Source organism: Lytechinus variegatus, chromosome 1 (assembly GCF_018143015.1).
Source record: "Lytechinus variegatus isolate NC3 chromosome 1, Lvar_3.0, whole genome shotgun sequence".
NCBI classification, from domain to species: Eukaryota; Metazoa; Echinodermata; class Echinoidea; order Temnopleuroida; family Toxopneustidae; genus Lytechinus; species Lytechinus variegatus.
In genome coordinates, this window is record NC_054740.1 from 76,869,850 (window position 1) to 76,886,949 (window position 17,100).

The 17,100-nt window shown below is 34.1% G+C and overlaps 1 protein-coding gene across 4 annotated transcripts in view; it reads left to right on the forward strand.

Annotated features, from left to right (window-relative positions):
• The window catches only part of LOC121423580 (NPC intracellular cholesterol transporter 1-like), a 35,649-nt gene extending 19,161 nt beyond the window's left edge, over positions 1–16,488 (forward strand). For all 4 annotated transcript variants that reach the window (XM_041618948.1, XM_041618957.1, XM_041618975.1 and 1 more), the window contains exons 8-21: positions 2,367–2,549; positions 2,927–3,041; positions 3,557–3,684; positions 3,981–4,118; positions 4,739–4,828; positions 5,707–5,897; positions 6,518–6,636; positions 6,946–7,072; positions 7,786–7,847; positions 8,884–9,028; positions 10,144–10,375; positions 11,027–11,140; positions 11,683–11,845; positions 12,197–16,488. In XM_041618948.1, the coding sequence (XP_041474882.1) occupies positions 2,367–2,549; positions 2,927–3,041; positions 3,557–3,684; positions 3,981–4,118; positions 4,739–4,828; positions 5,707–5,897; positions 6,518–6,636; positions 6,946–7,072; positions 7,786–7,847; positions 8,884–9,028; positions 10,144–10,375; positions 11,027–11,140; positions 11,683–11,845; positions 12,197–12,315 (1,926 nt within the window). In that variant the 3' untranslated portion in view covers positions 12,316–16,488. The remainder of the gene's footprint in view (positions 1–2,366; positions 2,550–2,926; positions 3,042–3,556; positions 3,685–3,980; positions 4,119–4,738; positions 4,829–5,706; positions 5,898–6,517; positions 6,637–6,945; positions 7,073–7,785; positions 7,848–8,883; positions 9,029–10,143; positions 10,376–11,026; positions 11,141–11,682; positions 11,846–12,196) is intronic.
• Positions 16,489–17,100: the final 612 nt, after the last annotated feature.

Sequence of the window (17,100 nt, forward strand, 5' to 3'; positions counted from 1 at the left end):
GTATATAACAACACTACACTGTTCGGCAAGGCCAGAGAAACAAGATTTGGTGAATGTAATATTTCATCACTGGATTTCACAATTAAATATCTAAAAGATGACAGAACACTTGCTTATTATTCATTATCTGGTGGGGTTCACTAGGTTCTTAGTACCACTGGATTTGTTCAATAATTTTTCCCCTCTCATACAGTAGATAGCCTAATTTGGAATTCATGATTTAGTAGTATACCATAGTGGTTGTGACAGAGATGATACTACTATCACAGCACAGAAAAAAAAGCCAATGGGGCAGTCACATTTCCCTGCTACGGCGCATCAAAGGCAGCTATTTCAACATTTCTTGTACCAGCTGCATATAGGTCATTTAAATGAAAATGAATAAAACGGCTATTTTGACTGGCCATATAGCCGCCGTAAAGGAATTGTGACTGCAGCATAAATGACATTACATCAGTCAGTCTGGAGTCTATTGCATTGGTGTGGCTGTATTGTAAAACTTGTATGAGTAATGAATGGATTTTGCATTTAGCCTTAGCTCGCATAACCCAAAATATAATGGTTGTATACTTCAAAACATTTCAAATTTTACAGGTCCTGAATAGTGCTTTTGAATATGATAGTACTCTAATTTCCTGCACTTGAAATCTTGGCAATTTTCAATAAATGTATGATGTACAGTGGAGCGTGTAGGTTTTTTTTTTCTTTCTTTTTTTTTAAGAGAGTTTGTCTTGCAACTTTACTTAAATTCCTCTTGCATGTCTGTCAGATACACTTCTTGACCAAAAAATTCAGAAATTGCATTAGATTTTTAGTCAATTTACAAACACTGGCCTATCTTAATTGGTGTATTACATATAGAACACCAAATGATGTATTCCCTGAGTCATAATATGCAGTATTGTCAATTTCTGTTGTACTTTGAACCAAATTGCACTGTTTATCATACATGTACAAACACTAGGTACTTGAGCTGTGTGTATGACTTCATGATCACATGTGATAAATTAACCTTCTACAAAAAGGAAGTTGGGTGTGGGGTGGGATTTTTTTACTTATGTAAGGAAGAATTTACACTGAAATTTTCCCATATAAGCTTTGCATGTATATGCCTTCCTATAGGAAAAAGATATAGCAAAATGTATTTATGTATATTAGACTACATGTATGTATGATTAAAAATGATGAAATAAACACCATGCATTACATAAGTTTGAATTTCATCCATTGTCTAAAAGTATATAGCATTTTTTATGTTGCTCAGTATTATATATTTGTATTGATTTTTTTCCTTTACTAACGCATGTAGATTAAAAAAAATGTACAGTATAGCATAAAACATCTCATAGGGAGAACATTATATTACATGCTATGTCTGTGCTTGGTAACATGTCTGTTTGGGGTGCAAAGATATATTGGGGAGAAATTCAGAATTTTTCGTCAATTTGACTGTTATCGTCAAGTCTGATACTGGGGACTTGTTTTTATGTAGAGCTAACAGCCTTACAAACTCTCTTTTCAGCATTTTTTTGTTTGTTTTGTTTTGTACTTAATTTCATTTTGTATGTGATATGTATAATTTATAAATATTATGTTTGTTTAATATGTATAGAATCATTGAAAGAGAGAGAGAGAAAAAACATTTTCGTGCGCATCACAAACTCATAACTCAAACCCCAGTTTATTTTTAAAACTTACATGTACACTTGTTTTTTGATAAATGCCTCTTCAGAATTAGCTGACTGGTCTAGAATAGTCAATGTACATAAATTAGTACATGTATATCTAGTACTTGAGCTTTGAAGCTCTTGTTGGAATGCTTCCTTCGGAGTGAGGACCAACACTGCGGTCCAAGTAATGATTAGGGGTGTTGTAGCTCAGTGGGTAATTCTCCAGACTTTGAACTACAAAGTCCGAGGTTCAAATCCCACCACAGCACTTGTGTCCTTTTGCAAGACATTTATCTACATTTGCCATTCTCCACCCAGGTGTACATGTAATTAATGGGTACCTGGTAGGAAGGAATTCCTTGAATGCTTGAGCGTCTGATCAGGATAGCCATGCTAAAGCCGGGGTAATAGTATGCAGCGCTAAGAGACAAATGTCATTTGTATTAAGCGCTATATGAATGTTGCATATTATTATTTTATTTATTAATGAATTACTTTGCTCACCTCACCTTTATTGAGTGAATACAGTTCCTCCCAACCAGTCTGCTTAAATGTCATTTTATTCCGAGCATGGTTCTTTCAATAATTTTTTTTTGTCAATATACTATTGTGTGTGTGTGTGTTGCATGTTTTCATAGTAAGAAATGTACAGATTGGTTCTGAAATTCTGTCGATTTTTTTTCTCATTCTTATTAGATTGATTCTAAGATCATCCTAGGTCTATCTGGAGTGATAATTGTACTCATGTCTGTAGCATCATCTATTGGTGTCCTAAGCTGGGCTGGTGTACCTGCAACCCTCATCGTCATTGAGGTAGTACCATTCCTCGTCCTAGCCGTTGGTGTGGATAACATCTTTATTCTTGTACAGAGGTACCAGGTATGTTGTCTATGTGTGTTTTGTTTTGTTTTATACAGGAAGTCAGTCTATACCTTTATATGATATTGGCTGTATGAAGGTAAAATAAGTTGCATATTTTTTACCAGTTGTGGTTCAATATTCCATGCAAAGTTACAATTTAATAGTTTAAAAAAAAAATTAAATTTTATTCTTGGAATTTGTTTGTATAAGTTCAAAGCATAATACATATTTACAAAAGCAAATGTGGAACATTCTAGTTGTATTAACATGGACACACCATATATGGAATTTACCAATGTACATGATAAATACAGAATACCTTTCATGAAATAGGCCTACACATCATGTTTGAATCTATTGTAAAACTTGCTTTGCCCCTTTTTAATGATTGACAGAGAGATCAGCGATTCCCTCATGAGAATCGTGCTGAGCACATTGGTCGTGTCTTAGGTGAAGTAGCTCCTAGTATGCTTCTCACTAGTTCATCAGAGTCTATAGCATTTGGTCTTGGTGAGTATTGTATCTGTGATTTGGAATGTTTCTCTGCCTGTGTCTATCATATCAGGGTGGCATATATATTTTGCTTGGGATAGTTGTTCATCCATCCTATATTGTAAGTGTGATATTTTTAATTATGGTTGACAGATTTTCATGTCATTTTATGTCTATTCTAACATGGCTGGCCAGTCATTTCATTTGAAGATTTGATTATAAATCATAAGTTTTAATGTTAAAGGTCACAGCTTGCTAGAAATCTTTAAAATGATATTTTTTCCCCATTCACACATTATTTTCAAGCAAAAACTTTATCAATCTAATGGTGTTCCTGATTTTAAACTCACACCTATGTGGCAGACTACAATGATAATTCATGATTACAAATATGAATTTAAAAAAATAATACCAAGTTGTAGCCATTATGAGATCTTATGAGTTCTTCCATCCTGTGCTAATGCCTATTGTTTATCTGAATGTATACACCTGAGCTCAACTTAAATTGATTTTCTACAATGATTTGTACACAGGTGCCATGTCTAGTATGCCAGCAGTGAGAGCATTCTCTATGTATGCTGCTGTAGCTGTAGCTATGGACTTCCTTCTCCAAATCACTTGCTTTGTTGCTATGATGACTCTGGATTCATCACGTCAAGAGGTATGTCAATCTTCCAGGAACATTATTTGTACTTATGTATAGAGTTGTTAAAATATGGTTTAAATTAGTGGCCTCTGGGAAGTTTAATGTTACATATAGATCTTTTTTTTCTGCATTTTTCTTCTCAAACTTTAAAAAAAAACGAAAGACGTTTAACAGGATGATTGGTAAAATAATGTTCTTGAAAATCAGTGGTCTTCATAATCTTGCATCCATTGGGATCCATTTTTGGTCAAATATCTACACTTAGACTGTAGGCCTGCTAATTGCTTTCATTTGCATTTCTTGAAATTCAGGCCAATCGCTATGAGATCTTCTGTTGTGCTACAGACAAGGATGCAGGCAGGCAACCAAAGGAACCTGGTATCTTATACAGAGCAGTCAAGAACTATTACGCTCCATTCCTCTTCACCAGAGTTGTTAGAATCTTAGTGGTGAGTTCATCTATTCTCCAATGTTCATTACCGTGTCTCAGCCAATAGAAATTTACAGTTCAGAAGTTGGTTTACCCTCATATCATAAAACTTTGTAACATAAAGCGTAGTGATTGATCGTAGGGCTGATGGAACACACACAATAATCAGTACAATCAATCGTAAAAATTAAACCAATATTATTATTATTGATAATCTTTTTGCTATCATTGATTTTGTTGTGGAAAATTTTAAAAGCCCCTTTTTATTGTTATCAGTTACATTTATAATTTTGAATAAAACAGAGTAAGAAAACAGTTCCTATGCAGGGAGATTCTTGTGGCTTTCTTGAATACCATAGATTTACTTGTTTACATATGCCACCCAACTTGAGGAAACAGAAGTGATACAGAAAAGTGAGGATTCTAGAAACGTGGATTGTGTTTCTCTTACTTCAAATTCCCCCGCAGGAAATCCTTGATAATATGTTCCTTGTTTTGTTTTCATGTAACATATTGATGTTGTGTGTATTCTCTATTTTCAGTAGATCTCACTTCAAGAAATCATCATGTGATTCACTTTAGAAACCTCAACAATGACATTCTAAATTAATTCACAATTACTGTATATCTTACTTTCAGGTGCTTATCTTTGTTTTTGTCCTGTTTGCTGCATGTGCATTGATACCGTCATTACCAGTTGGTCTCGACCAAAAGCTTTCTATGCCAGAGGTGAGATACACTTCTAAGAATATGGGCGTTTGAGATGGTAAAAGTAATATAAAGTGCTGTTACTATTTATGCACGTTCTCCTGCATTGCAAGAGCCATGGGTATAAATCCATAACATCTAATACTATATTAGTTGGGGAGGGTGAAACATTAGGTCATCCCCCCCAAAAAAAAACAATAGCTTCACCATAAGGATTTACGCCAGTGGCAATATGCCCAACAATACAATAAATGGGTTTTGAATTTTCAGTTTTAATTCTACTATTTTTTAGGATTGTCAAATGTTCAGAGGAAGTTTCAAATTCTATATAAGTCAAAGTGATTGTGTCATGGTGGCAGGAAAGAGGAAGTAGTTCATGCACATGAAGCTTTCAACAGCTCATTGGCTATGCTAGCGGTTTATATACCAATATAAAAAAGTGTTGGGATTATGTAGATTACACTGTATAATATTTAACAGAACCTATAGATTTTCCATTTGCAGTCATAAACCAAGTAACACTGGGATGCTAGATGGGAATTTTTATCCCAACCCACCCCCCCCCAAAAAAAAAAACCCTATATCATTATATCATGATGCACTAATGCTTAGAAAAAAATCATATTGGTAGATATGTCTTTGTTTCAGAGAATACTTTTGAATATTTTCCTACAAGTTTGGCTCGCACAAACAGCGTTTTGTTTATTTGTCTAATCAAGAGCAATTTGTGATACAGGTATATAAAAAGAAAAGAAATAGCAGAAACACTCATAATGTATAAAGGGAGAGATAAGAGCACAAAGAAAAATGAAGAGTGAATCAAAACATTCCTATTACAAGGTTATACATGTCTGTTACGGAGATTGCAATCAGATTTGTTCCCCTCTCATGTCATGCAGGACTCTTACATGGTTAAGTACTTTGAATCAGAAGGAGCTCTTTTGAATGTTGGTCCACCAGTCTACTTTGTGGTGAAGGATGGTTATAACTACACATCGATAGAAGGACAGAACAAGATATGTGGAGGATCAGGATGCAATGATAACTCTCTCACATCACAAATTTATTTTGCCGCTGAACTTTCAGAATAGTAAGTTGTTGTTAAGCTCTTTTATATTAAACTTGAGGTGAGCAGACCATGCGTTTTGTAAATTTAAGCAAAATATTGATTGTTGAACCGGAATTTGTAAGGAAGTTTATGATTCTTCCTCTACACAATTATTTATTTGAAATGTAGTTTTGATGAATGAGAATGAACTATGCATTTGCACTTTGTGTTCCTGTCATTTTAAGTCATTCATTAATTTGAGGAGAGAATAATGAAACACCCCAGGACATTCATTTGGTCACTGATCCATCTCCCCCATCCCCCCTTCCCCTCTAGCAATCAACAGTATATTATCTATATGTGCTACTCAATCACACAATCAATCGCCATGTATTAAAAGTCAAAAGGCTACAATTTCGTTTTTCTTATGATTCCATTTCAGAAGACAGAAGTAGTGACAAGTTGTTACTCCAGCCTAATATTGATACATGTATGGCTTAAGTAGACTTCTGAATGAGGGCAGCAATATAATAATTCAGTACAAACATGAATATGTGGTTGTTCGTATATGAAGGCTTGTTTGATTTTCCTGAAATATATGTATTTATATCCAAATATTATTGTTTTACTAATTGTTTTCTGGATATCTCTTGTTTTATTAGCACAAGTATTGCACACCCTTCGTCATCATGGATGGATGATTTCTTTGATTGGGTGAAACCCAGTGGTGAGCTGGCATGCTGTAGGGTCAATCAAACAGGGGACTTCTGTCCTGCAACTGGTAAGTTATTCTCTATCAACCCATTCATCCAAATATCTGAGATAACCCAAGCCCTGTCTTTAGAGAGTTGGGATAGTTTCAAATCAAATTCAATCTGAGATTGATGTCCGATTGTGTAATTAGGAAATAGTATAGTTGATCGTATAAGCATCCTAAATCTTCAAGCAATTCTCCTGATTATTAGTATGCATCTATGTCATTAGATGAAAGTATGCTGCTTTGTTTCCCAACCCTGTTCACAAAGTTATTAACTTGGTATTCCACAGAGTCATTTCACCTCAGCCATATACACTTTTCATTTATTGACAGATACCACAGACAACTGTACCTCCTGTCGGCCGCTTTCAGAGAAAAACGCAAGACCTACCTCACAGGAGTTTGAAGAATTCCTGCCTTTCTTTTTAGAAGATATCCCTGGAGTTGCCTGTAGCAAAGGGTAAGTTGATATGCATGTAGGTAGAAATGGTAGAAGTGGCAATAATAGTAAAGAATAGAATATTTGCTTCACTATCTTCATGTATGTTATTTGTTTTTTCTATGTTTGTCTATTTTTCACTTATCTGTTTGTCAAGATAACTTTGAATGTATATAGATTTAGTGCGTGAAACCTGGACAAAAGAGTAATGAAGTATCGGTGAACATCTGCCTTCCTATTCATCAGGCTGTCTTTCAAGCTGTATATTAATTTATCAATACAGTATGCCATTAAAGAGCACTTTCATTTTTTTTCATAGCTGTACTTAATTCGCAATATAATCTTCCTGTGTTAGTTATGAATTATATCACTCTCCATGTGCAAACACCTAACAGTAATAGGAAATGAGTATTTTTCAGAATTATCTTGAATGTCTGTGCTGAGAGTCATGAAAATATAAATGCAATTCCAAGTGATGGGACAGACATAATCATACATTTTATTCAACATTTCTTTAAGTGATGTAGAACATTTGAATAAGGAGACTATGGTAGTGGTAGGTTTGTTTGTTTGTTACATTGGACACACGATAGTCAAAATGGAGTGTTGGGCCTAGATTAATACAGACTTCTATTCATTCCGATTACGTGTCCTTAATGTCCATGAAACAGGTAATATATTCAATGGTATTGGTATTTGTCTTTATTTTATAAAACATCAATTTGTATTTTCAGAGGCAAGGCTGCTTATGCTTCAGCAGTGAACTTCACAGATTCAACTAAGAATGAAATCAGGAGTGAGTAAAAATATCAAAGAATATACCTTATCGGGAATAAATTCATCCAATATTTAATTTGTTTTGTGCACATTTCTATGAATGCCTAATCAGGTTACTGGTATACGTAATTGTAGTAATGATGGTATTACTAATAGTGATAATAATGCAGTTTATGTAGTGCTTGTATATAATCCACAGAGTGCTTGCTTAAAGTGCTGTGTTTCATTATTGCCATGGCTGTAGTTGGCCACTATCGAAGTGCTCAAGTGCCTAGTACACCTTGGTTGAGTTCAGCACAAGGAGGATGAATTGAATTAGGAACAGCACCAAAAGGAAAATGATTTCCATTAATACTTTAGTAGATTAATCTTTACTCCCTTTTTCGGGTTGTCTGTCCGTCCTGTTTTTGTACTCTTGATACCTAAAGAACCCTTTTGACAGATTAACTTCAGACATAATCCAAGTATGAATATGGGAGTGCCGATCCAATTTTGGGGTCATCAGTCAATATTATTATTATTACCTAAGGCTGTACAATGTGTAATTTAAGCTACTATTTGGAACAATTTATATGCCTGTTTGCTCATCACTATTTCTGATTTCAGGTTATTCACAACCTTAGCGAAGTAACCCTAAATAAGTAATTGTGACGTAATTGTTACATTTCAGTCGCACATCATCCATGGCGCACACATACACTCAATGCGTACAAATCTTGCACTTGGGTTACATTTATGTATGCACTGGCCGCACCGCGCATTATCTACAATGCGTTTGTTCATAGACTGGTTCCAGCCAGATTTCTCAAATACTGAAACTAGCGATCTAAATCGGCTCCTATTGCGCAAATGCACTAACAGAAATATGGCCAATATTGCCCTCTGATTTGTACAGAATTCATATGGGCAAAGCCTGGGGAGGGCAGCATGGCAAATGTTTACCTCGTCGGTCTCGGATTGAAAGTAGCGAGCGAAATATGACTTTTATTTATCTGCTAAAATACCTTGTATGGGTAATAATGAACTTTCTCATTGTATGTTGTCTTTATTTATAGCTACTTACTTCATGACCTACCACACCACCATGAGGAATTCTTCCACCTACATTAATGCATTGAAGATGGCCAGAGAGGTATCGTCCAACATTACAGCTATGCTTAACATCACTGACAATCCAGAGTTTGATGTCTTCCCATACAGGTAAATATAAATTGAAAAATATTTTGCCTCATTTGTGTAGCAAGAGCGAGATGGACAAGAGATGGAGGCTTTTCTATGCATAGAACATGAATATATATTTCTTGTATTTGAAATGTAAGTTATAGTAGCAATAGAATGTAATTAGTATTTTGGGAGTTTATATGGCGGGGGGGGGCTTGAGATCTTGGCCATCGACCGCGCATTCGCGCCGAAAATTGGCACGCAGGCTGTCTGGGGTATAATCTACAAAATTGTTTAGTAATTTCATGCGATTTGGTATTAAGTAATTATGCTAATTTATGCATAATTAGTATGCGAAATCATACTTTTTCCTCTAACTCAATAAATAAAGCTCCAAATTTTCTAACTTTTGGCATAGAAACTCTTTGTGGTGTTCTCAGCAAGTTTACATGAAAAAAATTGTGATATCAGATCAATTCCTTATGTATTATATTTTTTTTTTTTCAATTTCTTATGTCTTTCTTTGTTTTTTTGACCCTTTGTTTTTCATTTTTTTTTCAATGAAATTCGTTGGGGACTCTCCCAAGGTCATAAACATCATAAAATACATACATTTAGACCAGCAAAACTAAAACTAATCATACATTTAGATTTTTGGTTGAAAACACAATTTGCATTGACTTTGTACACGAAATCACGTTTTTGAGCAATTATTTGGTCTGACATGCACTTACTTAACGGTGTAATTTCGCAACCGTGTACCCGGGTGATGCAAAATTGGTCTCCAAAGTTGTGCAAGACTTGAAAGTAAAAAGTCAGCACCCCCCCCCCCCCCCCGGCCAAGATAGGGTTAAAAGTAAAAATTGACTCAGAAGGATGTATGGAGTATACTCTCTAATTCCACATTCCCCAGAGGGGTAGGGGAAGGTTTTATCATAAAAAAAATCTATGATGTCAGGGACCACTGAACTTTGTAAGACAATATAGAATTTAATTTAACAGCACAAACTTAGTATTGGTATCAACCAGGCCTCTGTAGTTCTGTACATGAGCCTCTCAGAGGTACTGTCATGCATGCAGTGGTAGTATTTGATTGAAAAGCTACACTTACAAACAATGCAATAAAACAACTGCTATTGTTCTTTTACTTTCAGTATCTTCTATGTGTACTATGAGCAGTACCTGACCATCGTTCATGAGACCGAGGTGTCTCTTGGTATCGTCATGGGAGCCGTGTTCTGCGTGACCTTCATCCTCTTGGCCTTTGACTTCTTTGGTGCACTCATAAGTACCTTGACCATTGCAATGATTACTGTAGATATGATGGCTATGATGTATCTGTGGGGCATTAACCTCAATGCTATCTCGTTGGTCAACCTTATTATGGTGAGTGACTATCCTTATCATCTTTATATCTTCCTCTTTCTACTGTTGATTCCCTGAATACTTTAACATGTGATTCGACCTTTTCTCTGTGATACTCAACAGATCAATTTACAACCTCTTGTAGCATGATGCGCACACAATGTTTTGTCAGTAAAATATTTCTGAAAATATATATGTGCACATGATATGTGTTTTATGATTATGTTTGCATACTTTTTATCCAAGGTATTTGTAATCTGTTTGAAGATTTTTTTTCCTTAGGTGTATATGTTTAAAATTTGCATGGAAAGGGAAAAGAGCTTTAATACCATTGTGTATATGGTTAACACACATGAGCATTGTTGGATTCTTAACGTAAGTCTGAATTCAAATTATTCATGTAGCCACTTCAGCTCAAGCATAATAACATATCTGCCCATTGTCCATATTCAATAGGGACAGTCCTATATTTTGGTAAAAGATAAAGCAAGATCAATCACTGATCCTATTTTTGTGGAAAAAAATCTGTATCTACCAATGTATGGGAAACTCTACAATGTTCCCTATTTTCAGCCTCTTGTTTTTCCATTTGTCCCACTTTCTTTGTTTTACAGGTTATCAAATGTCTGAATTTCCCAAATGTATAATGACATATTTTGCATCTCATTTCAGTCTGTTGGTATATCTGTGGAGTTCTGTTCACATATCGTCAAGGCTTTCACTCTCAGTACTAAGATGACTAGGTTGGAGAGAGCAGAAGATGCCCTGTCTCATGTTGGCAGTTCAGTAAGTATCCAACCCTTAATGAAACTGAAATGTTAAAGATATGTCTGTTCATAATACTAAACAAAAAGGTTGTTGGCTATTACTGTACAATCTATCATATATATGTGCTTTGTATTTTTTTTAATTAACCATGTCAGTTGTGATTTACACTTTTAACATTTTTGTCCTTAGTTGACTTTTGAAAGTGTATAACTCTGGGTTAAGTTTTGTTTCCTGTTCCAAGACTGCCTTGTACCATCATTCCCCTATCTCAGTACATTTACAGTACATTATTATCTAATATTTCAGACAGACATGCCTGCAAGTTGGCATTATTGTAGAAGTCATCTATTTGCAAAGGAAATAAAAGAATACAAAAAGCATTCATTTAATGTCACGTTTGATTGCCCTTCTCAATGATTATCAACAGTTATTTGTTCCAATTTATTGAGAGTGAAAGAATAATGGTTTACATGTAAAATTCAATTTGTCCTTTTCTAAAGGGGGTCAAGATCTGTTTCATATTTCTGTATGATTGAATAATTTTTTTTTATTCCCATTAGGTACTGAGTGGTATCACATTGACAAAAGCTTTTGGTATCATCATCCTAGCATTCTCCCATTCTCAGCTCTTCAAGGTTTATTACTTTAGAATGTATCTTGGTATGGTTGTATTTGGAGCTACTCATGGACTCATCTTTCTACCAGTATTACTCAGTTATATAGGTAAGTCTGACCCATCTTCATCTTTTCAAAAGTTCTTACAGGTGTTTCACAAAGAGTTAATCTTAACATTCTTGCATATATGTACCTTTTGAAACTGTAACGCCCATGTACGCAATTCTGAAATTATTGAAGCGCATGTAAGACCCAATGTTGCTCTAAAACATTATTTCATATTTTCATATACAAATCCAATGCAAATTCTGTTTCCATTTATAAATTTTTTTAAAAGATTGACTTTTGAATTGACCTTTAAGTAAAATGAAATTAACCTTGAAGCTCAGAATTGTTGTTTCATCTTTCCAACAGCAGTAGTTTCCCTATAATTGAGAGTAATTTTCATTTCATGTTTAGGTCCTGGTGTAAACAAGGCCCGTATACTAGAAGAGCAGGAGCAGGGTACAAGAAACCGAGGAGCTGATAATGAACGTCTCATCCCAGCAAGGGATTCTCAAGGATATTTCTATGCATGAGGACATCACATACTGCCTTTTTAATATTGTTTTAATGATTTAAGAAAACTATTTAAATCGATTAGGAGTTAATAAATTGAGTGAGTGTATGTGCTCCAATGATGAAATGACCAACATCTGGAAATGCATCAGTGAGTTTTGCCTGCCATGTGTATTTTTTTATACCCTTCTTTTCCAAGAATAATCATTAAAATCTTGTTTTTTCAGGGGTAATTTGCTTCTTATTTGTGTCGTTTGTCGGGATTTTTTTGTATGGTTTATGTTGGTATCAGGATTTGGTTGAGACTGTTTTCATCTGATTCACAGTCATTTTCTTTTTGTTCAACTAATCTATATATTTATTGATTATAATCACTATCTAGTTGCGCTAAACAGTTTTATATCTTTTTATATCATCTAGAGTGATTATTGTGGAATGAAGAATGATACATAAACAACTTTCCCTGTGAATACCGATATTTCTGATGTTGTGTAATGTGTGGTTGTGTAAGAAGTAGACAGCCTTTTCTTTATCAAAGATGTAATAAGAGGGTCGTTGGATCTTTCAATTGTAAAACTTATTTGGAATCAGAAAGGGTATTGACTGTATGAATGTATATCTTTCTAGCACTTTTTGCATATATTGATTTATGTATCAGCATATGTAAAATGAGTTAAATTAATGTATACACAGAATTTTATAGTTATGAAAACATTCTTGTATGTGTATTGTAGTTAAGATTTGTTTATATATATTTATGTGTTCATGACTTGGCGATATTAGGTGAATTAAGGAGATGAATATTGCAGTATTTCCTAGCATTTCTGATAAAAGCATTTGAAGAATTGACAGCATAAAGTCTGTGTCTTTGGTCCTTTAGAAATGGGGACTTTTTGATTGAATATTTCTTTCTAGTTTGCATCATTTTTCTTCAAATACATGTATATAATAATAATTTAGAATTTTTATAGCGCACATATCTGTAACACAATCAACTACTTATACAAAACAGAAATTGAACAAATTAAATTGACAAGAAAAAAAATACACAATATAGTTTGCTGGTCAGTAATCTATGGTCAATCAGTGGTCAATGTTAGTTTTAATGTAATTCCAGAATCAAATTCTCCAACTACTGATTGATTTTATTTTTTGTCAGTTTTGAATTCAAAAAAGGGTTTTGTTTGGATGCACCTTGTATAGTATTTAGATATTCCCTGATACACAATCATAAAGGCATATTGTGCAGGTATGGTTTCATAAGTTATTCTCCTGTCTTTTTAGTTTTGTACATTCGTTTCTAACTGAAAACAGTATTCAAAGTTTTCATTTTTACCAAACATTTTTTTACAAAGTATAATAATAATAATAATGATATAAAGTATAATACGTAGTTTAGTCTTATTTGGTTTACGTTACATTATATCTATCCAGTATTAAGTAAAGAAAGTCTTTGACTGTTGCACCAATTAACTCTACAAAGAGTCAAAATGATTTCCTTTACTAAATTGATTTAATACATCATAAAATGTCATTATACTATAGTGTCCAGGAATTCTTTAATTACAAGTACCAATGTTGATAACTATCTCCCTATCTTTCTTACCCCCTCCATTTTTGTGGCACTTTCTTCTATCTTTTCCTTCTTCCTGTTTGTGCATGTGTGTGTAGGTGTGCATATGTGTGTTTTCTCTCTATATCTCTCTCCCTCTCCATCCTGTAATCATGGTGTTACCAGGTTGGACAGAATATTATGTCCAATATCTCATCCCATGTTTATCTGTGCTGTAGGATTCAAGTAATGTAAACAGTGGTGTTTTTCTGCGCTATGGAGAGAAGCAGGCACTGTATGTAATATGGCATTCTAAGGTAATATTCACTTTGTAGTAACTTACTGTAGTCTGTAGTATACACCATTTACAATCTAAATGTGTAGGATAGGCATAAAGGGCATGTTTAAGATACACTATGTTTTTATATCTTGTGAAGAAGTGGAGTTTAGAAAGTGAATGATTTGACATTCAAATATATATCATGACCTTATTAGAATCACAATGTATTTCTAAGTTTTAAGGTATTTTGCTTGCTAAAATTACCAGATGTTCATAATATTTTTTTATTATTAAACTGCCAATGAGGTAGAGACCTTTCTTTTTATTTCATTTAAGATTGAATAAATTTTACAATCTTATTTTATCCAATGTCATATTACTTTGTGACATTGAAATGCCTTTATTAAACAGGTTTATGAAGTATTGTGTCATTGTCATTAGGTATCTTGTTCTGTATCCCTGCAGACATACATTCACACTATGGCTTGAATTATGATCATTTTGATCAACCATGATATATGTTTATTTATTTTTCAAAAGTTGTAATGAACGAAAGTATGTGTAAGATATAGAAGCAAGACGTTGACGCATATGATTTGTATATACTAAGAAAATGTAGTGAAGAGAGATTGTGCCATACATGATACCAGGATGTTGTATGTGTACTTTTAATGAATTCATTTACTTCGAAGAATTGTCATTATTCTAGATATTTGATAGGAAATGGAGTCGTCATGTATATGCATGATGTAGATATTTTAAAGCCATGCTTTGGAATTGTTCTGTAAAAGTGCATAGTTGTGTTGAATCCTTAACATTTACAAAATCACAATATGTTAGTGATAATGGACACCACTTCATTGTATTATCTGTATTTTTATTCATGTGGGATGGTGCTGTAATAACATGGCCATTCCATGGGTTTGGATAGGATATGTGGTGGTAAATAGCAGGTTGAGCACTGCCACTGAGCAGTGGCTGTTCATAAAGTTACACACATCTTTATGAATGACCAGAATATGGTCAAGTGGTCATGTTTCTTTTGTTTTCGAATATATTGATGATTTACTAATGTATGTTTTAATAATGAGAAAAAGAATTCCAACATGTGCACTTCTTACATTGTACAAACGGCTGCATTACATGCTTGTAGATTCAAATGAGGTCATTCAGTGATATTTTGTTAAATGGCAGCATATTTATATCATTCATAGTCTTCTGTGTATTTTCATTTCAATACACATAAGTTACTCAGTTGGAATCAGAATTGATATGAAAACATCAATATTTATGATTGATTATCTTACTTGTTTGATTCAAAGGCTTTTTGACTTATCATAAAAATTAGAAAGATGATTGAGACTCTGCTCAGCTTGTCATTGCTGTGGGTACGTCGTCTAGTGGTTCTGACTCTTGCCTTGCAAACAGAGGGTTGTGGGTTCAATTCCTAGCCATGGCGTGTTTTTCTTTAGCAAGAAATTTATCCACATTTTGCTGCACTATACCCAGGTGAGGTGAATGGGTACCAGACAAGATTAAATCCTTGAATGCACTGAGCGCCAGTGATGTTAGCTTGAGCTAAAGCCGGGGTAATGATAGCAACACATATCCTCAGGCAAAAAGCACTTTATGAATCCAGCTATTATTATTACGATTTCCACTCCAGCTTGCCAAGGTTAAATTCAGGTTACATGAATATTTGGGCATTGCAAGAAACTTGCAACCAATTGCAGAACAAGCGTAATTGACCATGCAATAAAGTCAAGTTGCAAATGAACACAAATCAATGACACATTAGTTTTAATCAAGGACTTGCTCTTGATTGGAATTCAACATACGTATCCTGCATTACCTTTAAGAAACATTAGATGATGGAAGAGGCAGTCTTTTTGATACATTTGATGTAGCTAATGATGCAAAATTGATTTACCATACATGTATTTAGGGCCTATTCTTATAATCATGTAACAGTTGAAGGGGAAAGTCTATCCTGTTATCGAATTGGTTTTGGTAAAAGAAACACTAGAAATAAAAATCAGCAAAATAAGGTTGGATAAAAACAATCATCAAAGAGTAATAGAGTTATGAACATTGAAAGTTTTTAATCTATGACATCCCTTAGTGACAGAGTATTTATTACAAATTCTTTATACAAATTTGGTCATTTATATCCCCCCCCAAAAAAAAAAGAATACGTGCAAACTGATCAGTACAAGATTTTAAATATTTCTTGAATGTAAATGCATTTTCATATGTTGATTGTCGTTGTATAGAACTGAGAAATTTCTGAAATCAAATCAAGCCTGTACTTGCATCATGAATGCTTTTGATTTATAAGAAATAAAAATTTGCTATGATGTATATTTGTTGGATCTTTTTACTTTGTCATGTATTCATTAGTAAATAATTCACTTCATGATTGCAATATTGTTAATATAGTCTGCATTGTAGTCCAAAGCAACTACACGAGTGCATTTATGCACCACTTTTTTACCCTAGAATCATGATCTGAATCATAATTCAAATCATGAATCTGCAGAATCATAATTGCGTTTAGTCAAAATTAAACGTCTTTCAAATGACAAACATGAAACACGGAAAAAGGGGTGTTTGGAAAGACGTTTCTGTAGAATCGTGAACGAAAAAGGTTGTTTAAACGCAATCATGATTTGAATCATGATTCTATGACGTCACTGTATTGGTCTACTTTCGGTTTGACTCTTGCCAAGCTCAAGGCGTGTGCTATGCTCAGTGTATGTCCATGTACATAATATGCATGCATTTCTTGTCACATGCATTTCAAGTTCTGTGATGGTCATCGCATCATACACTGCTTTTCATTTTTTTTATGCCCCTGCAGACGAAGTCCCTGTCCGTCTGTCCTTCCGTCTGTCCCCCCCCCCCCCCGCTTGGTTTCCGCACGATAACTCGAAAAATAGTTAATGGAATTTAAAAAATGTTGGTGTAGGTAGA